The following is a 27196-nucleotide window of genomic DNA, read 5'->3' as shown; positions in this document are numbered from 1 at the left end:
CCACAAAGGGAAGAAGTGAACTAAGAAGCAAGGAAAGAAGAGAAGGCAAGCACAAATCCAAGTCTGAATTAGCCTGACTCCTTTCCCCAGTAGCATGATCAGGTTGATTTAATAATGAGCAACATGAAACACAGGGGAACCTGACTGCCTCTTATGTATATGCCAAGCAAGTTATTTCTCCAAAATTAAACTCAATGGTTTTAAATTGGAGAAAGTGAAGGACTGCAGATTTAATCTCCCAACACATTTTTCTTACTGGCACTAATCTAGTTCTGCTTCTTCCTCACTAATGTCATAATACTAGGAGAGTTGGAGACTAGTCATTCACACACCCTATACCCTAAGGGAGAACATTAAGAACAAGTGTGTGGAGTTAGCTTTTTTCAGAAGTCGCACAAAAGGAGCATTCTACTTACCGATAGGCAAAACGTGGTATGGGGTATGGGAGGAATAATCTGTGAGTCACAGCGTAGACGTACTTCACCAGGTCAAAGAGGAGGTACCGATTTGGCCTACAAAAAGACAATACACAGTTCTTTCAGTTCCATGCTTCTCACAAATTTTCCTTTTTAACAAAATAGCATTTTTCTCATAAAAAAGGAAACATATATTTATGTAGTAAATACGGATTAGCACAAAGGAGAATCACCCATAATCCCATTATGAAAGACAATTAGTATATTTGATCTATATCCTTCTCATCCCCTTACATATACACATTATTTTTGTTTTTATAAACACATAATCCATTCTATGCTGTAACGTCTTTTCATTTAACATTATATCACAACTGTAACGTCTTTTCATTTAACATATCACAACTGTCTTTCCATATCATTAAATATTTTATTACATGTTTCATGACTGCACATATTACAATCCATGTAATCACAATTATTTTATCAATTGCCAGTTTTGAGACATTTGCTATTAAAAATATTTTTCTTTTATAAAATAATCCTTTAATGAACATTCTTGTAATAAATATTTATACTTATCCATGATTATGCATTTAGAATATATTTGTAGAAGTGGAACTGGCTCATGTAGACTTTGAAATTTTAAGGCTTTTATTGAATACTTCCAAACTGCTTTTCTAAATGGTTCTATCAATTTATATAAAATGTTAGTAAGAATGTCCCCTCCACCCAAAATGAGTTGTCATAATAAAACAAAATTTTGCCAATCTGCTACATTAAAAAAGGTATCATGTTTTAATTATTATGTTTTTAATACGAGAGGTTATTTCTTCATGAATTTTTGGTCATTTATGTATTTATCTTTTCTTTCCTCCTGGAGTCCCTGTCTATAAAAATAATTTGTAAGAATTCTCTATATTTTAGTGATACTGTTGGAAATACCTTTTATTGATTGTATTTTACCTTTTAGTGTTATTTACAGTGTTTTGTGCACATAAAATTTTAACAGTTTAACCAAAACTACTGATTTTCTTTATGGCTTGGTTTCATATTTAGAAAATTCCTCTGCAGTGACATAAATTTCCATATATTTTGTCTAAAGCTTATAAAAAAGATTTTGTTTTACTATAAAGTAAGTTCCTTCTGTGACATATTTTTATACATGATATTATATAAACATGTAATTATATTTTTCCCAAGATGTAAGCCAATTGCTTCAATGCTATTTACAGAATCATTTACTGTACTGATTCTTTCCCTACACCAAAATGTCACCCTTATCACATACTATATCCTTACATACAGTGGGATTGTTTCTGGACTTTCTGCTCTATTTCATTAATCTGAATAGTTCTGTACGATTTTAACCTAGCATTAATAAGTGTCATTGCTTATAATACATTTTAATATTTCTTCACCCATTTCCTAATTAATTTGCATGTTTCATGACAGAAAATCTATGACAACCAAGAGCTGAGTGACGTTAATTCAGTGAGAACCTCATTATCCTGACATACTTTACTAAAAAACAAGAAACTGTCAGCTAGGGGAAATATCAGACAAAGGTTTTAAAGTAGATTTCTTCAAATTCCAGAAAGATTTGTAAGGATCATTACAGGACATATAATACATGCTACGCCAAGAACAACTTGAATTTTTACGATGACTAACAAAACTGGTATCATGGGTAAACTACTTCTACGTAATAGATTTCCTCTTCAGCTGTTCTGAAGCACTTTGTGTTCCATAAAACGCAACTAGAAGACCAGTTTAAGTGCCCTTGCTCACAGAGAAAGGTACATTGAAGCCTGCATCCCTCCCAGCTTAGATTTCATGGCTCAGCATTACAGTTATTCCTCTGCAAATATCCTCAGCAAAACCTTGTCTCCCAGGCCTGTAACCACTATATTTGCCAAGCAAAACACTTACTCTGGTTAACCCAAACATCTGCCTTCTCTGAGCCTGAAACCCCAGGGGGACAAGACTATAGAAAAAATGTAATTGAGTGAATTGACTTCACCATATAGTTTTTCTCAGTAATTTCAAATGGAACACTCAGTTCTGCTTGGCAATCCTACATGTTCTCCTAGGAAAAGCTCTTTCCTATTCTCCCAGGGGATACTTTCTATCTTCTCTGTCCTCAGATTTTCCACACATTTTTTTTAACCCACTCCATCCTGCCTTTTAGTTAACCTCAAATTGCAACAGGAAAAGATACTCCCTGAAATTCTCACATCCAAACCTACCTGCATCTGCATATATCCTTGAATTATTTTCCTCATTAAAATTGAAGGAATTTTTGTCTTTTGCAAAGGTCAAACCCTCATTTGCACTCTGTATCCAACTCCTCTCAATTCTTAAAGGACTCTGCTCCTTTTTTGTTGCCCCCATCTCCTGAGTCATCAGCTCTTATCTCTTTCCTGGGCCATTCTTAGCAATTTATAAACAAGATGTACAATCTTCCAAATGCAGGTGGTACCTCCCTTGACAAGACACTCATGTTTCACAGCCTTCTCTTTACCCCTTTCCTTTGCTCCCTTTTACAAACTTCTCTAAATAGTTACCTAACTGTTGCCTCCACTTCCTATCCTGCCATTCGAATCTCACTGCAATCCAATCGCCCTTTGCCCAATGTTCAAATGAGGTTATTAAGGTCACTAAGGTGACCATGAATCTCCATGCCGCCACCCACTCAACCTCTTGGCTGCACCCAATATAGTTATCAACTCCCTCCTTCTGATTTTCTTTCCAATAATACTGGACTTTCCTTTTTGGTCATTTATTTTAATTATTTTGCTTAATTATTACTTACGTGTCTCATCATTAATCTATAAGTTCCACAAAGGCAGAAATCTTACCTGTGCTATTCACTATTGTGGTATAATTTATATACATTAAAATTCATCCATTTTAATCATATAATGCAATGATTTTTTCATACATTTACCAAGTTGTGCAATCATTACCATAATCCAGTTTTAGAATATTTTTCCTTACTCATAAGATCCTCCACAGCCATTTAATCCTGGATTTTACTCCCAGGCTCAGGCAATCACAAATCTACTTACAGTTGCCTTTTATAGACATTTCATATAAATGGAATCATACAACATGTGATCTCTTCTGTATTGGGCTTCTTTCATTTACGTTTTTGAGGTTCATACATGTAACGTGTCAATATTTCATCCCTTTTTATTGTTGAACTTCAATTATATGGCAATGCTACTATGTTTTATTCCTCCTTTCATCAGTTGATGAGTATGTGGGATGGTTTCAATTTTTGGCATTTATGATAATGCTCCTATGGACATTCATGTGCAAATCTTTGTGTAGACACATTTTCATTTCTTTTGGTTAAATATCTAGAAATAAAATTAATAAGCCATGTGGTAAATTTATGCTTAACTTTTTAAGAAGATACTAAACTGTTTTCTAAAGTCGCTGTACAATTTTACACCACTACCAGCAATCTTAGTATAAAGTTCCTATTACTCTATGTCTTCATCTACATTTGTTATTTTCTCTCTGTGAACTGGTATCTCATTATAGTTTTGATCTGCATTTTCACTAGTAATATGGAGCATCTTTTCATGTGCTTTTTAGCCATTAAATATATCTCCTGTGGTGATGTGCCTATTCGTGTCTTTTGCTCATATTAAAAACTAGGTTGTCTTCTCATTGAGTTCTCATAGTTCTTTGTATATTCTGGATAGTAGTCCTTTATCAGATATGTAATTAACAAATATTTCCCACCCCTCATCTGTGACTTGATTTTTCATTTTCTTAATGGTGTGTTTTGAAACACCGGAGTTTTAATTTTGGTGAAGCCTAATGTATCCATTTTTTAAAATTTTATGAATTATGCTTTTGACACCATAGCACCCAAGGTCTACAAGATTTTCTATTTTTCATCCAAAATTTTTATAGTTTAATAACTCTTACACTGAAGTCTCTGAATTATTTTAATTTTTTCATGCACAGTGCAAGATAGGAGTTCATCTTTTTTTTTAATGTGGATATTCCAAAACCATTTGTTGAAAAGACTATCCTTTCCCCTTTGAAATGCCATAGCACCTTTTTCAAAAAGCAGTTGTCCATAGTTATTTCTGAACTATCAATTCTGGTTAATTCATCTATATATCTATTCTTACGTCAGTACCACACTATCTTGAGAATCATAGCTATTAAGTTTTGAAACTATGAAACATAATGGTTTTGTCTATTGTGGGTCTTTCCATTACCATATAAATTTGGAATCAATTTGTCAATTTCTGCAAAGAAGTCCTTTGGAATTTTGATAGAATTAAGTTAAATTTGTTGATTAATTTGAAGCAAATTATCATTTTAATCATACTGACTCATCCAATCCATGAACATGGGATGTCTTATTACTTATTAAGTATAATAAATTTAATTGGTAAATTTATACTTAAATATTCTATTATTTTTGATGCTACTGTGAATAAAATTATTTTAATTTTATTTTCAAATTGCTCATTTGCTAGTATATAGAAATTGATTTTTCTATGCTGATCTTATACCTCATGATTTTGCTGAATGTGTTTATTCATTATCACAGTTGTGTGTATGAGTGTGTAGCAATAGGTATTTCATGAATGAATGACAAATAGAATGGACCAAGATAATATAATTAATAACTACAAAAAACCTAGGAGCAAAATTACAGTCTTATATCTCTGCCTTAGCCTCAAAATATCAGGGAGTTTTTTTCCTGGGGCTGAAGAGACAAGAAATGTGTTGATGCGTATCTACTATTTCACAAGGAAAAATATCTACCCTGCAATGTCTAGTATTATTTTTTCCATCACTATGCCAAAGAAGAATAACTTACTGGAGCCCAGACAAGATGAGAGTGACTAGGCAAAGGTAAAGAGGAAAATGTTCAACTCATCGAGAGCTGCAGCAAGTAAAATTCACAAGCCATTTCTGTTCATTTATTCCCTGAAATTCTAGTCCATGTACCTCTTCATTGGAACTAATGTCTTTTGTGTTTAGTATTTTATGAAACTTGTGTTGAATACATTTTTTTTTGTAATTCTTCCCTAGACTATATAACTGACTGCATGCTAATGCGCCAAACTGGAAACTGAAAGGAAGACATATTTTGCAGCTGTTAGTTGACATGGAAAACTAAGAGCTTTTTGCACTGAAAAAAAACTGTTTACCAAAGAACAATAGAACACAACAATGTATAGATTTATAATTCTGGGAATACATACTATGCCTCTCGGCTTAAAGAGAAGAGTATCATTTCCCTCTAGAGGCAAATATTTCTTAGGAATTAGGCTATCCCTTAAATACTGAGCCAGATCCTTACCTTTCATAGAATGCCAAGTGTCATTAGGTTGCTTCACAGAATGACAAGATTCTGAACCACTTACTAGGTGAATCTGATACCTCTCAACTTGGCAGATGAAGTCTTACTTTGTGACTTTTAGATAATTCAGTAAAAAAAGTCCTAAGCCTAGCTGTGACATGATTTACTAATTTCAGGTAAGTCACACAGCCTAACTGTACCCATTTTTTTTCTGAGAGCAAATTTTAGCAAAGAGCACAAAAGAAATAATCAATCTTGCACAGCACTAGTAATTGTGCTATAAAGCACCCATTTTCAGCTTCTGGGGGCATTGCGATACTCCATCAAAATTAATGTGGTTTTATAACCATACTCACTCCCTAAAAGTGTTTTGTTTGTGTTTTAGAATTTACAGCAATATTCTTTTATATATTAAAAACATCACTGGAGTTGTACAAAACCATCCCTAAGGGTCACTGGACTAAGTATATGTAATAGTCTCGGGCAATGGTTCTCAGACTTTGGTAACAGAAGAATCATTCATTAAAGTAGATTTCAGGTTCCCTCAAATTCTGACTTAATGAAAGCAATGGGAAGATTCTGATATTGTAAAAGTGCAACAAATAAATCTGTTAGTAACTAAGTTAGATATTGATTTCTTCATTATAGTAGCATAATTTTAAATTAAAACTCTAAGCACTTACCCAACGAAAGCAAAGGTCTTCCCGCTGACATGAGGATCCTTAACTGCATTAATAATTCCTTTGGATACATCTGAGACCTATAAGAAATTATAATGTATGTTGAAGTAATAGTTGAAAAAGAGATAGAATGAGAGACAGAGAGACAGGAAGAAAGGAAAGAAGGGAAAAAGGAAGGAAGGAGGGAGAAAGGAAGAAGGCTACATTGATCTCAACAAAGAAAATGTGACAAAGTTAAAATAATGGCATTATCTATTCACAGAAAGCTTCCTGAAGAATGAGCCTTCTCAAGAGCTCAAATAATCCCTGCTATCCAAGTATTTTCCACAGTAGGAATGTACTTACCTTCAGATAGCTTGAAGCTTTTCTGACTTGCCTTTGCCCACAGCTTGCCAAGCTCATCTCTTACCACTCCTCCCAACGCTCTGATTAACCATCACAAACTATTAAGCTGTATCATATGGAATTGCTAATATGCTACCATTTCGATTTTCAAAAACGGTAGTAGTAACAGTGATTTTGGCCCCCGGGGGACATTTGACAACCGTCTGGAGACATTTTCAGTTGTCACAACTGGAGGGTGGTATGAATGGCATCTAGCGGCTAGAGGCCAGGAATGCTGCCAAACATCCTTCAACAGCCCCCATAACAAAGAATTATCTAGCTCAAAATGTCAATACTGCCACTACTGAGAAAAATTGGTTCAACCGAACATGGAATCCAACACGCTCTTTCACCTCTGGGCCCCTGGACCTACTGTTCCTTCTGCATGCAATACTCTTCCCCAACTCCCTGCATCAGACTTACCTTTAGTCATCTTTAAGGTTTTACCCTAAATGTCCTTCATTCTGAGACCCAAGTCTAGATTTGGCACCCTTCTGATGTAATTACATAAAACCCTCTCCTTAGAATAGCACGTTGTACGGTAACTGCTTTATTTATCTGCCTCAGACTGAAGGCAATTTGAGAACAGAAATTTGTGTCTATCTAGTTAATATCTTTATTTCCCTAGTGACATGTGACATGTATGGTGTGTCTAGCACATTATGGCTTCAATAAATTTTTCTTAAATGAATCAACAAATGAAGATACAGAGAAGGCATGTACCTCTTAAGTAAACTGAGAGGCAGCTAGCTGACACAAGTTGACAAAGAAAATGACAGAATTACTAAATTAGGACAAAACCAGAAACCTGACACCCAAATCCGAATTCATCAAAAACCCCTTTCTGAGCCTCTTCATCCAAGTACTTACATATACTGGTTGTTTAACTGTCTTCCAGCCCAAGGAAACAAGGGGTATACCAATAAAGCGACGTATATCTAGCGGAAGAAAGAATGAGAACTATACTGAGAAGGCTTAAGTTGCATAAGACCCACCGATCTTAAGATTAACATTAATTATTGTGCATAATAGAAATAATATAGTGAATGTAGCTGACTCTGAGGAACTGAATGCACTTACAAACGGCAGTCATTAGCTTTTCAGATAACGAACATGGAAAGTAAAAAGGCCGAACATTTAAAAACATGAAGAACAAAGAGGTCAAAAGGCTTGACAACTAGTCTGCTCTATAATGCTAAGTGCATCACCATGTCCAAGACTGGACTCTAGCTGCACCCATTCTAAGGAGGAACACAGAGCTGTTCCTCCTTATGATTCTTATGCTGTATCACTCGTTTGTTGATACAGCAACAGGACAGATGAGTTGTCTATCTAGTTGATATCTAGATGAGTTCTGTTGCTGTATCAACAGACAAGTGATACAGAACAGGTAACCCAGTAAAAGGCCCTGACGAAGTGTTAGCTGACATATGGTGCTGGCATAATTATTCTGCTATTTGAAAAAAAATGTGAGATAATGTTTTAGTTTTTACCATAAACTAAAACAAATCCCAAGTGGTTTAAATATTAGGTTAAAAAAAAATTTTTTTTAAGCATTTAAGGGTAGAAATGGCGAGCCATGGTGGCTCATGCTTGTAATCCCAACACTTTGGGAGGCCGAGATGGGTGGATCATGAAGTCAGGGGTTCGAGACCAGCCTGACCAACATGGTAAAACCTGTCTCTACAAAAAAGATACAAAAAATTAGCTGGGTGTGGTGGTGCACGCCTGTAATCCCAGCTGCTCAGGATACTGAGGCAGGAGAATCGCTTGAACCCAGGAGGCAGAGGTTGCAGTGAGCCAAGATCGCACCACAGCACTCCAGCCTGGGCGACAGGTGAGCACACAGCAAGAAGGCCCCCACCAGATCCCAGCACCTGGATCTTGAGCTTCCCAGCCTCCAGAACTGTTAGAAATAACTTTCTCTTCTTTATAAATTACTCAATGTTTGTTGTAGCACAAAATGGACTAAGACATACATCAGTTCTACCCAAAGCAATCTACAGATTTAATGCAATCCCTATCAAAATCCCAATGTCTATTTACATTTGCAGAAATATAGAAAATGCCATCCTAGAATTCATAATATGGAATTTAAAGGGATTCTTCTAAATCTAAAAATCAAATCTTGAAAATAATCAATCAAAAACAATCTTGAAAAAGAACAAATTTTTGGAAGTCTCACACTTTCTGATTTCAAAACTTATTACAAAAGCACAGTAATCAAAACAGTGTACAGTGATCAAAACAGTGGCAATAAAGACAAACATACAGACCAATGGAATAGACAGAAATAACTCTTGCATATATGGTCAAATGATTTCTGGCAAAAGCACCAAGACCATTCAATGGAGAAAGATAGTCTTCTTAACATATTGGATATCCACATGCAAAAGAATAAAATTGGATCTTTATCTCATACCGTATATAAAAAGTAACTCAAAATGAATCAAAGACCTAAACCTAAGAGCTAAAACTCTAAAACTCTTAGACAAAAACAAAAGTAGAAAGCTTCATGGCATTAGACTCGGCAACGACTCCTTTGATATAATGCTAAAAGCTCAGGCAACAAAAGTAAAAACAGATAAACTGGACTATATCAAAATTAAAAACTTCCGTGAATCAAAGAACACAACAGAGTGAAGAGGCAAACTAAAAAATATGAGAAAATTTTACAAATCATATCTCTGATAAGCATTTAATATTCTGAATAAATAAACTCCTACAACTCAACAACAAAAACTAGACAACCCAATTAAAAAAAATAGGACAAGGACACAAATAGACATTTCTCCAATTAATAAAGCAGCCAACAAGCAGATAAAAAGATGCTCAACACCCTAATCGTTAGGAAAATCTAAATCAAAACCACAGTGAGGCCAGGCAAGGTAGCCCATGCCCATAATCCCAGCACTTTGGGAGGCTGGGACAAAATGACTGCTTGAAGCCAGGTGTTTGAGTCCAGCCTGGGCAAGACAGCAAGACTTTATCTCTACAAAAAATCTCTTTCTCTCTCTCTCTCTCTCTCTATTTAGCCAGGTACACACCTAGTCCCACCTATGTAAGAAGCTGAGGCAAGAGGATCCCCTGAGCCCAGGAGTTTGAGGCTTCAGTGAGCTGCAATCACACCACTGCCTAGGTGATAGAGCAAGACTCCATCTCAAAAAAACAAAAACAAAAAACACACATAATGAAATACTACCTTACAACCATTAGGATGGCTACTATCAAAAAAAATAGAAAATAACAAATGTTGACAAAGATCTGGAAAAACTGGAAACCTTGGGCACTGTTGGTGGCAATGTAAAATGGTGCAGCCACTATGGAATACACTATGGTGGCTCAACCAAAAAGTAAAAACAGATATACCTACCACAATTCCACTTCTCAGTACATACCCTGAATAACTGAAATCAGGGATACTTCGTACATCCATAGTCACTGCAGCATTATTCACAAAAGCCAAAAGTGGGAATGGGAAGCAACCTGAGTAACCACTGATGGATGGCTTATTAAACGAAATGTGGTATACACATACAACAGAATATTATTCAGCCTTCAATAGGAAGGAAATCACATCACACGGTACAACATGGATGAACCTTGAGCGTTACTATGCTAAGTCAAATAAGCCAGCTACCAAAAGACAAATACTGTATGATTCCACTTATATGAGGTAGTCAAATTCATAGAAACCAAAAGAAGAATGGTAGTTGCCAGGGGCTGGGGGGAAACAGGGAACAGGGAGTTGTTTAAAGGGTACAGAATTTCAGTTTCACAAGATGAAAAAGTTCTGGGGATTGGTAGTACAACAATGTAAATCTCTTAATCCTATTGAACTGTACTCTGGTAAATAGTTAAAACGGTCTTACTCTTAAGACTCTAAACTCCAAAGTCTCATCCAAATATCATCTAAATCAGGGTGCGGGTCATCCTGAGGCAAAATTCCTAACTATGAACATGTGAAACCAGACTAGTTATGTGCTTCCAAAATAGAGTGGTGAGACAGGCATAAGNACTCAAGGTGCGGGTCATCCTGAGGCAAAATTCCTAACTATGAACATGTGAAACCAGACTAGTTATGTGCTTCCAAAATAGAGTGGTGAGACAGGCATAAGATAGACATTCCGATTCTAAAAGACATAAGAAAGAAGAAAGGGTGAAAAGTCCCAAACAAGTCCAAAGCCTGGCAAGGTAAATTCTATTAGATTTTAAGGCTCAAGAACAATCCTCTTTGCCTAGACACCTTGCCTTCTAGATTCACAGAGATGGTGGTCTCACCTTCAGAAGACACTGAAACAGTGGTCCTAACTTCCAGGAGCCACTGGGGCAGCAGTCCCACCGCAGCAGCTCTGCTGAGCAGAGGGTCACACCTCAAAGGTTCCAGGAGGCTGTAGCCTCAAGGACCAAGCAGCTCTACCGCCAAGACTCTGGGTGATCCTACCTCCAAGGCCTCTGACAAAGACCATGTGGTCTGTTTAAACTGAGGCAATGGCCCCATCCTTTGAAACCAAAGAGGTAGTTCTGAACATCTCTAAATCATTTTTGGAGTCACTCTTCCCTTTTCTTGAAAAACAGCTCACATTCACGGCCAAATAGCTCTATGGTCTGGTCCTGTCGGATATAAGAAGTCAGACAGGTTTCTTTCATTCTGTCCCTTCTAGTTCAAACTGCTGGTGACTTTGCTGATACAATCTCATCTCTGTTCCTGGCTTCTCCTGAGATGGCTTATTAGTTTGCTAGTCACGTCCACAATCTCTTCCTCAAATGGTTGTTCAGCCACACTCTTAGTGTTCTCTTTAAAACAAGCTTTCTAATTTTTTGCAATATGGATAAGCTGAAAATTTTCCAAATCTTCAGGTTCTGGTTCCTTTTTGCCTAACAAGTCCTTCTTCATCTTTCTCTCTTTTTGTACTTAATTATAAACAGGAGAAACCAAGGCATTTCTTCAACACTTCGTACTTAGATATCTTAGCTGAATAAACAATTTCAGCATTCACAAATTCTACCTTCCACTAGAACACAGTTCAGCCAATGTCTTCGCCACTGTATAATATGGATCACCTTTCCTCCAGTTTCCAATGACATATTACTCATTTCCATCTGAGACCTTACGAAAATCACCCTTAACATCCATATTTCTACTGTGTCCCTCAAAACTCTTCTAGCCCCTACCTGTAACCCAGTTCCAAAGGCCCATTCATATTTTTAGGTATTTGTTACAGCAGCACCCCTCTTCTTGGTACCAAAATCTATTTTAGTCTGCTCAGGCTACCATACAAAATACATAGACTGGGTGGCTTAAGCAATAAAAATGTATTTTCTCACAGTTCTGGAGGCTAGCAAATCCAAAATCAAAGTGCCAGCCAGTGTGGTTCTCGGTGAGGGCTCTTTTTCTGGCTTGGAGACAGCTGATTTCTTGCTGTGTCCTCACAGGGTCCTTCCTCAGTATGTGCACACAGTGAGAGACAGATTTCTCTTTTTTCCTCTTCTTATAAGGTCACCAATCCTACTGAATTAGGACCTCACCATTACGGCCTCATTTAACCCTAACTACCTCGAAAAACCCTAACTCCCAATAAATTCACAATGGTGTTGGGGCTTCAACATACAAATTATGAGGGGGAACAATTCAGCCCATAGCAGATGGCAAATTTTATAGTATGTATATTTTACCACAAAACTTTTAAAGTAGAAATTATTACAGATGTTACGTGGACACAAGCCAACAGGGGGAAAAACAAGATAGAAACATCTAAATTGGATAAACAAACATCCAATACAATGGAATCCACACAATGGAATACTATCAGCTATATAAAAAAATGAGCTATAAAGCTATGAAAAGAAATGAAAGAATCTTAAATGCACATTGCTAAGTGAAAGAAGTACACCTAAAAAGGCTATATACTGTGTATGATTCTAACCATATATATAATATCCTGGAAAAGGCAAAAGTATAGAGATAATAAAAAGATCAGTGGTTGTCTGGAGTGGGAGTGGGTAGGAGGGTAAGAATAAATATGTGTAACACAGAGGATCTTAGGATGGAGAAACTATACCCTGTGATCTTCTAATATTTGTCGAGGTCACAGAGTTAGTTGAGCCAAGACTTAAACTCAAGTCTTTGACTCCCAAGTTCATGCTCTTTTCATTAATCTAAGTTGCTTCTTTTGATATGGAATACAAAAGACTATGAAAATATAACCTTAGGGGAGAAAAAGGCAACTGAGGCAGAAAACATATAACCTTAGTCCGTCAATCAGAGAAAGCTGTTAGCTTGTTCAACTTCAACCTGGTTAATCAGTATCCATCTCTTCTATCATTAAGAAAGAATACGTACTTGAAAAATGATTAAGGAATCTATCCTCTCTTCCAAAGATGTCTGACGGCTTTATGATAACAGCTTCCGGAAATGCTTCTCTCACTACTGTTTCTCCAACAGCCTAAACAACAACCAACAAACCTGTTTTGAGTTTTGAGACAAGTGAATAAAGCTTCCATTCTTACCGCCATTAAGACATGACTTGTATTTCAAAGGTGATATATTCCTCCAGATAAAGGTCATCATGTGATTCATAAAACTCAGTTACGCAGAGCTTTTAAAAAATATAATCCACAAACATGTCCTGCACCTTATAGCTTTGGTTGGGTTTCTTCCCATTTTTTATTTTAAGGGAAGCTTACATTGAAGGAAAAAAATCAAAGTAGAATTTTTTCAGCCTCCATTTTGCCTTCTATTTACAGATTCTCTGGTTTGTGTCAACAATCTAGCAGTCTGTTTGAGAAAGGAGAGTATGGTGGCAGTGGGCTAAAATAATGGAAGTGGCAGCAGTATGTATATATCCAGAGGACGTTGCGGATAGAGTCAATCTTCCTAATCTCAACTGCTGTACCATCCTTACTTGTTATCATCTACCAGCCTCCTAGGCAAGTCTTCTTGTTTGATGAAGATATCGGCACCTAATTCAGTCTTCCTTTCTACTTTCACTACCACTGGGGGTGACATAAATGTCCAAGTGGGCTGGGACTTCTCAGGTTCTTGAGCTGCTCAACTCCAACGACCTCCTCTTCGTTCCACTTCTAACACTCTTAACTCAGTTACACCATATGCCATATCAACAACTGGAATTGCTCTTTTTCAGAGGTATTAAATGAAGGCATCCTACTCTCGGATGGCAATTTCCTACCATTTCTAGCCTGCCTGTTCTTTGTCCATCTGCTCCTGGGATACCTGTTTCTCAGCCTTCTCAAGAATCCTAGTGCACCGATTCTGCTTCCCCTGTATCAACCCTTCTGACTGTTCCTGTTCTCCCTTCTGAATTCCAGATTAGGGTCCATAGGCCATCTTCTCAACATTCTCTTGCCAATATTGTAAACTACCTTGTCCCTTTGTCCTTTATTCTAGCCACCATTCAAAATTCTAATCCTAGAAATCCATTTGCCTTCCTTGGGCCATGCACTCCCACTGCCTTGAACAGCTGGCAGGAAAAGAAATAAGTAAAAATCACGAATGGGTACCACTATAAATTCATGCCAACAATTTTAACTGGGCCCTCAACATGTCCCAAAAATAGTGTTTTCCTCTAATTAATTTACTTTCCCATGAGACAATTGGAAACATTTTCTATTCTATCCAAATTTCAGACATCCCTTTCTTTTCCTTCCAGTAAATGACTTCACCTTCTAATAAAAGAGAAAGTATAAGACAGTAGAGAAAAACCACCTCAAGTTCTCACCACTAAATCTACAAACTCAGGTATATAAAGCACAATTTTCTCCTCCTCTCTTACCTGAAGGGAGGAATGGCATCACTTCCAATGCTTTAGAGCTCATGTCCTTTCACTTTCTCAGGACCCTGTCCAATTTATTGTTTCTTCCACATCTTCAGCCTCACTCTTTTTACCAGTATCTCCCTACCGGCATTTAAACAATGTAGATCCTTTACCTTAAAAAAAAAAATTCCAACTCCACATCCTTCTCCAGCTTCTATTCTCTCAGTCTTTCATCTTTCTCTTGCCAGTTAGGCTACCTGAAAATGTACCTACCCTTGCCATTCCCACTGCCTCAGTTCCAACTCACTCTTCATTCACCTGCACTCTGGATTCTGCTTCAACCTTTGCACTAAATCTATTCTTGATAAGATCACCAATGACCTCCATGTCAATAGATTCAAGGTGACTGTACAGTCATCATCTTGCATGACTTCTCAATGGCATTCATAAGTATTCACTTCCTCCTGTGAGACTGCTTTGCCTTGGCTTCCCTAGCATTGTACTCTCCTGGTTTCCCTTCTGCCTTATCATGTCCTGCTTAGCCTTTGATTGGTTTGGGTTTCTGCAGGTATCTCCTCCTCTACCAGATCATTAACCATTGGTATGTTCTGGGCCCAATCCAAAACTCTCTTCTCAATCTCCAGCCATCTTATCCCCTCCCATTACTTCAATTAACAACCATGCTGGTAACTACATTTCTGTCTCCAACCCAGTCCTCTCTTCTGACCTCCAGGATCAGACACCCTATGTACCAGTTACCTGGAAGATTGACACACATCTGAAATACACCTGAAACACGAGTCCAAAACTCAAGTATCTTCCATTCTCTCAAGTAAAATAGTGCTCCTCAATCTTTGCTACACTCGGAATTACCTAGAGAGAGTTAAAAAATACTGGTGCCAACGTTGCAATCCCCGAGATTGTTTTAATTGGTCTGAAGAACAGCCTAGGCATCAGTTTTTAAAAACTCCTTCAGTGGTTCGAATGTGAAACTAAGGCTAAGAGTCACTGCCCTACAGCCTAGTCCCTCTCAAATATTTTCCATCTTACTCAACAGTACTATCATCCACCCAACGGCTTTAGCCAGAGGGCTGGACATCTCTGACTCCCCTCTTCCTCACTGCTGACACCTCCCATTCCCTTCCAAACAGCCATGAAATTCAGATGATTTTATGAATGTTTCAGCAGAGGCAGGCACAAGTATCCAGTCTCTTATTTTCTCTCTTTCTTCAGCATACCATGAAAATGTGAGACCTGGATGTGCTATATTAGCTCTGTGACTATGAGAAACAAAGCCACACAAAGAGAAAGTCAAAGCTGAGAGTCAGAGAAACAAGGAGCCCTAACAAACCCTGGCACAATCTGTGGCTAAGGCTCCCTATTGCTAGATTTTTTAAATTATTTTTTAAAATTTTTTATTTATTTTTTAATTATTTGTTTTATTATTTATAGATACATGGGCCTATAAACTCCCCCTTTTTAAGCCAGCTTATATTGGATTTTCTGATGCTAGTAATTAAATGCTCCTAACTGATAAAGTGCCCTCTTTCCCCCATTATATGCCCCTTTGGCACAGTTTGCTACTTTGCAACATTTGGTACATCTGGAATTATTTTCTAATTAAAAATATTTAAATATTTAAATAAATAAATATTTAATTAAAAAATAATTCCAGTTGTACCAAATGTTGCAAAGTAGCAAACTGTGGAGTGGAAACTTAATTTGGACTAGAAACTTAATATGGGCTAGGACCAAGTCTATTGTATTTACTACTGTATCCACAGTGCTTAACACAATATATGATACATAGTAGGTGCTTCATGAATAGTTTATCCAGTAAATTAATGTGGTGAGTCAAGAACGTGGAACCATTATGAAGGAACTCTGTTGTCTTTATTTGCATGACTCAAAACTGGTTTCCATATGGCAGAACCCAAATGTTAAGGGCACTGACAGACACTGATATCCCTCTGGGTCCCTAATAATGAAGACGGTTCACTCAGGTTACAGACTGACTCCAAACTAGAGTGGTCAGCCTCAAGGTATGGCATTTCTGGGGGTAAAAGGAGTGTAAGTACTATCTGAATAGGCATCTTCCCTGGCAAATATTAATCCCTATCATTCTGAGCCTTCACATCGCCCCTTTAAGAGTGGCATAAAACCATTACAATGCAAGGGGTGAGAAAGACAGATGGTCCTTTAACCATGGTAGATGACACAAGTATGATTCCTTCGGCAGAAATGATATTCTGCCTTCTGTGATGGTGTCTGTGCAATTCAGTGATGCCTCAAAGAAACTTTAAGTATCTGAATTCCATTAGTAACATGGTCTAGCCAACTCTGAAGCCCCTTAGCACAGTTTCCTGCAAACAGAAGGCACTCAACCAAAATGTCGAAACATCACATATACACACCTAGTTCTGGGTGCAGGGAATCAGAAAACCTTTTAATTCTAGATATGTCGATGATAAACCCTTCTCACTGAAATCATGTTTCAAATGGGCCAAGAAACTCTGGCTCTGTGAACCACTTCCCCAATCAATTTGTTACTTACCTTATTTCTCAAATATTTGGAGGAACTTTTCACATCTGCATTCAAATGTGAAACATGGATGAATTTTCCAACTCCAGCTTCCTTGGACACTTGAGCAATTGCTTGAGGAATCTTCACATAAACATCCGCAAAATCAAAGTATCTGGAAGAAAAAAAAATAAAAGGACTGGTTAAGAACTCCAGACGCAGGATCTCAAAGCTGGTTTTCATAATAGTACTGAAATTCATGCTACTTAAACTTTTAAACAGCAGTAACTTAACTTAAAGCTAAAATTGGCCAGGTGTAGTGACTCATGCCTGTAATCCCAGCACTTTGGGAGGCCAAGGCAGGTGAATCACTAGTGCCCAGGAGTTCAAGATGAGCCTGGGCAACATGATAAAACCCTGTCTCAATTTCTAAAAAAATATCTTAAAAAAGAAAAGTGTTTAAGCCACAATTTTTTTTAAAAAAAGTTTATAGGTCTGAGCACTGTCATTACTTTACACAATTTAGGGCCTACTCTAAGTTATAATAAATCCAGTATACATCATATTCTGCATTATCAAGGAATCTTGACACTGAGGCCCGTTAAAGAAACCTAGCTATACTGGTTGCTGGGGAGGAGGGAAGTGTTGGGAATCACTTTGTACCCCTGGGACTTTGTTTCCCTCAAGGTAAAAGGAAGAAATTGAAAATACCCAGTCAACAATTTCATTCAGTAACATTAACTAAATGTTTACTCTGTAAAATATACTATGTTAATCATTAGGTGGGATAAAAAGTTGAATAAGACCTCCAAGTCATCAAAGAATTTATAAAATATTTGATAAGAAAGACGTATATTAAAAACTAAGTCAAACTTTAATTAACGCTAAAAAATGAGGTGTAAACAAAGTGTTGTGGACTATAGGATTAAAACAATATTTGCTAATAATCAACCCACACAAAGAACTGTTCAAATTAGTCCTCATGCCATCTCCAATTAACAATGCAGAAAAGACACCTAGAACACTGTCTACATGAGGGAAACCAATGTTCAGCTTGCTAAGCAACAGAACAGGCAAAATCCTATTTCCTAACCCCATCCCATAGGGACTAATCCAAGCACAGGACCAACATCAGCCACATCAATACTATCTACTGGCTTTTTATGGGCAGTATATCACACTGCTGACTTATACCAGACTTAATGCCAGCTACATCTCCTAAGGGGTGTTACTGGGTATGCAAGTGATTGTTCAACCAACCCTTATTAACTAATTGAAAATGTCACTGTGACAGGTGGCACATAGAAGGTGCCCAATAAAGGTCTATTAACCCTAAGAAAGACTTTAGCAAAGAAGAAACGAGAGTCAAAGACTTACTTGGTTTCCCAGTCTCGTCCAATAAGATTGATGACCACATTGCTGTGTTGCACTGCTCGTCTGATAGAATCTTTATCTCTCGAGTCCCATTCCTATAATAGCAGAAGGCAATCAGATGAAAACATAGCGGGGTATACCTCGGCATTCAACACTTCTGTAGCCTCCTCGATGCAAGTTTCAAAATAGGTCATGTGCTGTAGTCATAATATGGTGCCATTTCATACAAGCTCCACCTATTAGAACAGACAGGACATCTCAAACTTCCTGCTGATTCTCTCACTCTTTTGGAGACAAACATGTAAAAGTACATTTTACTCAGGTAATCAAATGACAGAGCTAGAAAGGAGGCTATTGACTTTTAACGGAGCATATTTGTTTTTGTCCACTGAACTACTGCCCACTAAGTTTGAAAAAAAAAAAAAACCCCAGTAAACCAAGTCTCCTCTCTTGAAATATAGCCAAAGAACCGAGGATCATTTGGGAGACAGAGACCTTCCCTTATTGACAGCAACCACTTACAGACTGAAGATAGGGAGAGTGTCTTTTAAAGGTTAGTATTAATTGGGGCCATTCATTACTATTTTCTTATTTCATTTTAATTCTTTCCTGTTTTATAACCCCAGATCTAGTCATTTCTACATTAACAACATGAAAACAAGAGTCTAAAATAACTACCTAAAACTTTAGGGTGAGCCAAGGGCTGGTTTCTATAAGCATTTCAATGGAAGATAACGAATAATAAGAATTTCTTAGCACCAAATAGTAAGTGCACATACATGGGTCAGTGCAATGGGAGGGAGATGGGGCAAGATGAGAAAAGAGAAAGAAAGCAGGGATGAGAGAAAGAGAGACAGAGAGAGAACTAAACTGCTATTTAACTTAGAAAAGAGAAAACAAACTATAAAATGAGATTCAAGAACAAAAAGATGAAGCCCCAGCAGAAAGAACCAGTTACGACTGATGATAGAAAGTGGGCTAAAAGGCACAGTTTAGAACAGTGGCTCTGGAGTCAAACAGACAGGAATGCAAATCTCAGTTTGCCATGTACTAACTTTCTATAAATTATCTCTTCAAGCCCCATGTAAAATTAGAAAACACAACTTACCTCATGAGGTTATTATGAGGATTAGGTGAAATATACATAAAATCTACAGCAGTGAGTGACATATTAGAAGAAAACCAAATTCTCAGGAATAAGGCCAAGGGCGCAGTCAGGTAGGTAAAACAAGTGGCCATTCACACAAGAGTTGCAAACAAAGACTAACGCGAAGGAATCAGTGCCTCACACCCCAAATAGTCCTTCTCGAAAATAAACACATAAACAAACGCTAAACATATAAGCCTCTGAGTTCCCTGTGGTCGTGCTCATCCAGACATGCTGAGCACAGGTCAATGCCAGAAATTCAGAAAATAAATCTCTCTAGAAAAAACAGAATAGATGTCATTTGGTTAATTCCAATGGTTCAAAAGTTTTCACCTATCACTTTTTAAATACGTCAATTTTGAGGCTCTGACAAGATGACCAATAAACTTAAAGCACAAGGAACTAGGAATAAGCTAAGGTTCTGTAACTTTAATACCAAGAAGATATTCAATAGTAAGATTTTGGAGAAGAAAACATTTTAGAAATAAGAAATTTATAATATTATACTTAGCTTGTGAACACTGGATAAAGAATAAATAAAAATGTGAAAATGAAGTGAAAGTAAGTTAAAATTTAAAGGGATTACAAATAATTTGTATGAATATTACCAGAGATAGTAAGGATGTTTAGCACATATCTTTTAAAAGGGAAAATGTGTAACTGGAAAAGCTCCATTCCTTACAGGACAATACAAGTAGAACGTCAGCTATAAGATCCAGTAGACTTAAGCATCAAGGCCAGAGAGTATAGCAATCAATAGCTTGGCTGCAGACATTTGGGGCTGCACAACTCTTTGTGGAAAGGGACTGTGCTCTGTAGGACATTTAGCATCCCTGGCATGTACCTAATAACCAGGATGGCTCCCCAATCACTGTGATAACCAAAGAGTTCCATTAATCACTCCCTTCATGGCTTTCCTCTATGCTCTTTCCCCTGCCTCACCCCACTGGCAACTATTGGCCTAAAGGAAGAACCTGTAGATTACAGAATGACAAAGGGAATGCTCAGAAAGGACTGTTCTAAGTTAAATCTATGCTAAATAACCAAATTATAAAACACCCTATTTGTGATTTTTTAATGTCTATAGAGCACTATCCAACAGAAATATAACATGAGGCACATGAGTGAAAAAGAAACAAGTGAAATTCATTTTAATGATATATTTTATTTAACCTAATATATCCAAAATATTATTTTAATATGTAACAAATACAAAAACTATTAATGATATATTGGATATTCTTTCCTTCATACTGAGTCTTTGAAATCTCCTGCATATTTTATACACACAACGTATTTCAATTCAGACCAGCCACATTTCACGTGCTCAGGAGCCACATGTAGCCAGTGGCTACCACACTAGACAGAACAAGTCTAGACCAGGGATCGGCAAACTATAGTCCATAGGCCAAATCTGGCCTGCAGCCTAATTTTGTAAATACAACTTTATTGAAATGCAGTCATGCCCATTTGTGTACATATTGTCTATGGCTACTTCCAGGTACAAAGGCAGAGCTGAGTAATTATGACAAAGACTATGGCCTGCAAAGCCAGAAATATCTACTCTCTGGCCCTTCACAGAAAAAGTTTGCCAACTGCCAGTCTAGAGCTTGCATGACAAAGAAGATGTGGGAACCCACCTGAAAGAATGACCTGTGAATAGAGAGTGCCTCTGGTTCATTTTTAGGATGAAATTACTGCTTTATCTGCTTCTTACTCCTAAAAATGATCTTAGTAATTTATATTTGTCAATTTCAATCAATCAGCCCTCTTACTCCTAAAAATGATCTTAGCAATGTATATTTGTCAACTTCACTCAGCCATAAAGGCCCTTACCATAAACAGAAGCTGGCCCAGGTCACCCATGGGACGAAGGTGCATGATGTCATATTTATCACACCGATAAGGTATAACCACCTGCGACCCCATGCGTCCTAAAAGAATCGATTAAAAAAGGATCAACATTAACATAACGTGGATATATTATACAATTGTGATTTGGTAAATATTTAAATTCTAATATAGTATGTGAATTGATATTATATTTGACAAAAGGAATATTTTGCCATGCTAAGGATGCCATAGCTTTTCAGAGTCCCTTATTCCCATCTTAATAATTCCTATATAGGAGCATGAGTGTGCTCTTAATGTCACAACAAATAAAAATTACATACATCCAAGATAGGAGTAATTAATAATGCTGTTAAAATGAAGAGAAACATAGCTCATAGCTTCTCATCAGGCAATCCTAATCGGTGGCAATGGAGCATATGAGCTCAAGGAACTTCACTTACCAAGGTGGTTGACAACGTATCGGCCCAGGAATCCTGTTGCTCCAAACACAGTGGCCACGACCCCACTGAATGAGGAACGTCCACCTTTCCCATGAGGTATGATGGCATGATGAAGCTGGCGATGGGGTGGGCCATGACACACTGATGTGGCTACTGCAGTAATGGCAGAACCTTAAACAAAACCCCGAAGTATACAACAATGGCAAATATTAATATTTTTAAAACTGTGAACACAAATAGCTCCTTTCCCTAAAAACTTGTAACACTATTTTTCTATCAGTACTTTAGTAATTTAACTATCAAAAGCAATAATAAACACAAAATACTACAACAGAATCCACAGGACATGAGGAAATATATTCCCTACTCTATACAATGTAATTTACCTAAAAAGATAAGTCACATTGTTTAAAAAACACATTAAACAGTCACAAAGTAGGAAAGTACAAGCCCATATGGTGAAAGGAACTGAGAATACGTAATAAAGGAGCACTAAATCACATTACCATGAGGAAGGATTCCTGGATAAAATGTTTTGAGAAAGGTCTTAAAGAGGAAAAAAAGAAAGGACAGAATTCCATGAGAAACACATAACAATGCAGAGGTATAATGTATAAGCCTAGCACAGGGCAACACAAAAGACTCTCCTGGAACAGAATCTGACACTGGTGACTAATGAAAAACAAAGTTGCTGATATCGGCTGGAAGCAGAGGATTATTAATACAGAACATTAAAAAAAAAGAATGCATCAATAGTTGAGACTTATAATAAAAACCACTGAATAACATCACAAATAATGATAAAAGGAGTGAAGTGCTTGAGGAAAGATGTTCTGCCTTTTAGAAAGCTTAACAGCAAGAATTTTGTCAAATATCCCATTTCTTTTTCATAGACTGAGGTTCTTGGTACTAGAATGGACCCTCAAAGTTCATTCACCAATGCTTATATCTTCTCTATAGCATGTGTGCAAAGGAACCATCTGGCTTTTGCCTGAACACCTGCAGAGTTGGAAACTCACTACTTCCTGTAGCGGTCCATTCTGCTTTGAGCCATAACAGAACGAAAGTTCTACCACAACGGGAATCAGTGACTGCTTCCCAGAAGTTTTTAGTCCTGTGCTCCTCCAGAATGACAAAGAACAAGTCTAATCTCTCTTCTACAATTAAGTGTAGCAATTATATCCCCACTAAATATTTTCTTCTCCAGGTTAAACATTTCCTGTCCTGTCAAATATTCTTCATATGGTAGGAATGTGAATCTCTTTTGGATACACTCTAGTTTTCAAGTCTCTTCTAACTTTTTAGAGTAGAATTTTAGAGTTAGCTCCTCGACTTTCATGTAAGTAAAAACAAAAAGGTTTACAGTGCTAACACACTTCTGCTCCAATCAAGAAACTTTGGAGTTTAGCATTTGTACATTTGAGGAGATCTGAAAGAGACAAACAGGGCTTCCTTTAGAAAATCTGTGTTTGTTTTCTAAGGATGACTTTCCAGTGGTATTCTGGCCAAAAGCCATTTTTCTTCCCTATCCAAAAGTATGGAATTGGAGAAATAGCCTAGCTCACTAATAGTGACAGAAATTAAAAGTAAACATCATAGAACACATACATAATAATAACGAAATAATAACATCATATTAACAGCTAACTTTAAATAGCTCTTAGCAGGTGTCCAGCATTATTCTAAGTGCTTCATAGGTATTATCTTTTTTTAATGCTACCTTTATCACCACCTTATAGATAAGGTTGGTAACTAGCCCAAAGTGCCAGTAAAGATTAAAAGGCAGTCCTGTGAGGTAGGAAAAAAACGCAGAAGGAAACAGAATCTAAAAACCAAAAAAGAAAGTGTTTCAAGAAGAGCATAGTTAACTTTACCAAAGGCTGAAAGTGAAGTAGAAAGAGAACAGAGGACCACAGAATCTGGAGGATGTGGATGTAGGTGGCATAAATAAGGGCAATTTTATTGGATTTGTGGGACTGAAAGCCAGACTGGAGTAAACAAAAGAGTGGCTGTGAGGCAAGGAAGTAAGCAGGTGAGGAGTATGGATAATCCTTCTGAGGAACGAGAAATTGGACTAGAGAAACACAAGGACAAGGACAGGTTTGTTTGTTTGTTTTAAATATCTGTTAACATTTTTGTGCTGATGGAAATGACAGGATTTCCACAGTAGAGGGGGGAAAATACCTGATTCCGGAAAGGGAATGAATAGTTGAGAGAGGATGAGATCAAATGCAAAGTGAAGGAACTGGCCACAGAAGAGAGCAGAAGGAGCTTACCCACTGTAATAAGAGAAAAGGCAAAGAATGATCACATATCAACTATTAGAGTTTATGGTGGGAAAATGACTGTTCTCATCTGATTTCCTATAAAAATGTAGCACTGAAAATCTACTTGAGATTTGTATGCATGAATTTAACATAGCCAATTAGTTTGGAGTTTTCCCTAGCCCCGTTCTCCACTGCTTAGTGGCAGGCAGCTAATTATGTGGAAAGTTTTGTTTAATCAGGGTCAGTGTTTTTTATGACAGTGGGAGTTGGGCTGGGGAGTTAAGAATGCATAAAAGAGAATGATTAGAATAAGGAAGTGAGGACATAGGATAAGACAGGGAAAAGATGGCAGAGTCAGTGAACTGGGAAGAATTACTAGAGTTAAGGAATTAATATCTCAAAGGACTGTTAAGAAGATTAGATGTAAATCTTGGACGCAAGATTAGATTAGACAAAAAGCATTTAGTACATTACCCAGAGCATATTAAGCATTCCATGAATAATAGTTGCTTTTACTTTTATTACTTTGAAATTTCTCAGAAGGTAATGTCACACTAACCTCACATGGCTATTTGTTTTTGTTTTTGTTTTTTTAATAATTATGGGCCAAGTATTATTCTAGAAACTGTGACTATCACAGTAAAATACAAAACCCTGGCTTCATGAAGCTGACAATTTAAAGGGTTGATGAGAATTAATAACATATGGGCAAGCAGCTGTCACAGTGCCTTGCAAATAGTAGGTGCTCAATAAATATAAATTATTATTCTGTTTGGTTCCAGCATCTCATTCTTCCATTTATTATGGGTACTGTTAGAAGAACAATATATTCATTATATTTCTCTGCTTAAAAACCTACATTGGTTTCCTACTGCAACATATTTGCTTGCACAGTGCATTAAGTTTTTTAAAGTATTTATTTAAAAAATTATATGCATGCTCTACATAGTAGAAATATGATATACGCATTATAAATCATGTATTACTTAGAATAGTGTCTGGCATACAGTTTAAACTACATAAGTGTTAGCTACTGTTACTATAGAAAAGAGTTTTTAGAAGTTCTAATATTATATTTCCATAACTTATTAGGTCCTCTTGCACAACTCCCTTTGGAGACTACTGGTCTAAACTCTGCTTGGCTTTCAAAGTTCTCCACTGTCTGATCCCATCTAACCCATTCAATCTCCTTTTCCACTAACCCAGATATACCAGTAGTCATTACACTGCCTCTTGAATACTTCATGACTCCATTCTCACCCACTTGTCTTTCCCAGAAGACTTTCCAGATCATAACAGCCCTAAAGAGATCAATGGGAGCACTACAATTCTCCACTCGTCTTCCAATCTTCCTTCAGTACCTGAAATGATGATCTTTCCCTTTTATGATTTCCTGTGATATATAATAGTCTTGCCATGCTTAACTATATACAGTTGTCTTACACAGTTCTGTCCTATAGTGTGTGGATTATTTTACATACTAGACTTGCCTCTCCAGAATTTACTCAAAAACCTACTTTACCACATAATAACAGAGAGTGGTTAAGAACACAAGCTATGGTGTCAGAGGAAGGTAGGTTAAAAGAGAAAATTAATTAAAATACCTAGAACTGGATATGGCAGATAGCAGGTACTCAATAAACAGTGATTACTATTCACAATCTACATTATTTCATACAAATGTAATAGTTTAACAAGAACCAGCAAATGCTTTTGCAAAGACATTGTGACTACGAAACTATCCACTGTTAAGTGATGTGCACCACCACCTTCCCAGTGGTATGCAGGAGTTCTAACCATGATGGAAAAAAAAAAAAAAAAAAAAGAGGATCCTGTAAACTCCTAATCCTTGCCTTAGACTGAAGATCAAACCTATCTGTGATGCTTTTAAAAATTTTAGGTGCAAGAAGCTAATCTCACAAATTCTGATTCAATCGCTCTACAATCAGTCTTAATTTCTATTTTTTATAAAGCTCTACGAGTGATTCTGACATGAGCCAATTCTGAAAGCAAATGATATTCTGTAAGTTTAAAATACACTAAGAAACAAATACAACTTTTGGAGTTTGATTGGAATATATTTGTGGAAGAGTAGAGAGTGAAAGAATAATAATAAAGTATAACAGTATTTCTAATTGCCCGGCTTTTTAGCGAGTGGAAGGGCAAATGTATGTTTCCAATTTGAGGACTGGGAGCAGATCCAATCAGATTAGAGAGAAAACAAATAATGCTAACAAATTCTATGAGAGCCTTCATTATTATTCACTTTCCTTTCCACCAAGCTCCTGATTCTTCTCTTCTCAAACATCCTTCTCTCCCCAGACCCCAAGGCACTCGGCCCAACACATTCTACATCCGTAGAGACGCTTTTGGTTAAAAGGATGCTTTTATAAACATTAGCTTATTTAATCTTATCAGAGCCTCCCTGGTATTGTAATATTATCATTTCCATAGTGCCATGAAGAATCTGAATTGAGACCTATTAAGGGTTTGCACAAGGTCATAAACTCAATCCAAGAAAACCTCTCGTCAGTACCCTTTTTTCGCTACCTTACAGATTCCTCCCCCTGCCCCATACAAATATTTCTCAGAACCCTAAACCCTTACAACCATATCAGAACTCTGATTCTCTCGATCCCTTACGTACCCCCTGCTTTCTTCTCTTCGCTTCCCACTGCTCAAGATCTTTTGTCCCCTCCCAAGATGTACAATTGAGTATGTAAGCCGGGGAAGTGGAAAGCAAAAGGAGAAACCAGAGGCAGTTCCAGACCTAGAAAAACCAGAGTGCCTAGGAAGTCTGCGTGACCGCTGCAGCACGGCGCCACTCCCAAAACCTTAGATCCCCGTCTCGGAATCCCGATCAGGGGTCGCCGTTCCCGGGGACACTTACGTGACATTGGCAGAGCCCGGACAACCCGGGATTGCGCAGCGGCTGCCATCTTCTCCCACAATTCCCCGCGCCGGCACTCCTGACTGACTACGGCTGCTAAGCTGGGT

The 27196-nt window shown here is 37.3% G+C and overlaps 1 protein-coding gene across 1 annotated transcript; it reads right to left on the bottom strand.

Moving 5' to 3' along the window:
* Positions 1–27196, bottom strand: NDUFA9 (NADH:ubiquinone oxidoreductase subunit A9). The gene is made up of 9 exons (XM_017536613.2): positions 27090–27196; positions 21933–22103; positions 21475–21572; positions 18495–18586; positions 17151–17292; positions 13165–13267; positions 7692–7759; positions 6441–6517; positions 1–512 (listed from the first exon to the last, which is right to left on the bottom strand). Exons 1-9 carry the CDS (start codon positions 27136–27138, stop codon positions 413–415), a joined length of 900 nt encoding a protein of 299 aa, XP_017392102.1. The 5' UTR covers positions 27139–27196; the 3' UTR covers positions 1–412.

Source organism: Cebus imitator, unplaced genomic scaffold (assembly GCF_001604975.1).
Source record: "Cebus imitator isolate Cc_AM_T3 unplaced genomic scaffold, Cebus_imitator-1.0 Scaffold99, whole genome shotgun sequence".
Taxonomy (NCBI): Eukaryota; Metazoa; Chordata; class Mammalia; order Primates; family Cebidae; genus Cebus; species Cebus imitator.
The sequence above is the reverse complement of the archived record's forward strand: the minus strand, read 5'-3'. Positions and strand labels throughout refer to the sequence as shown.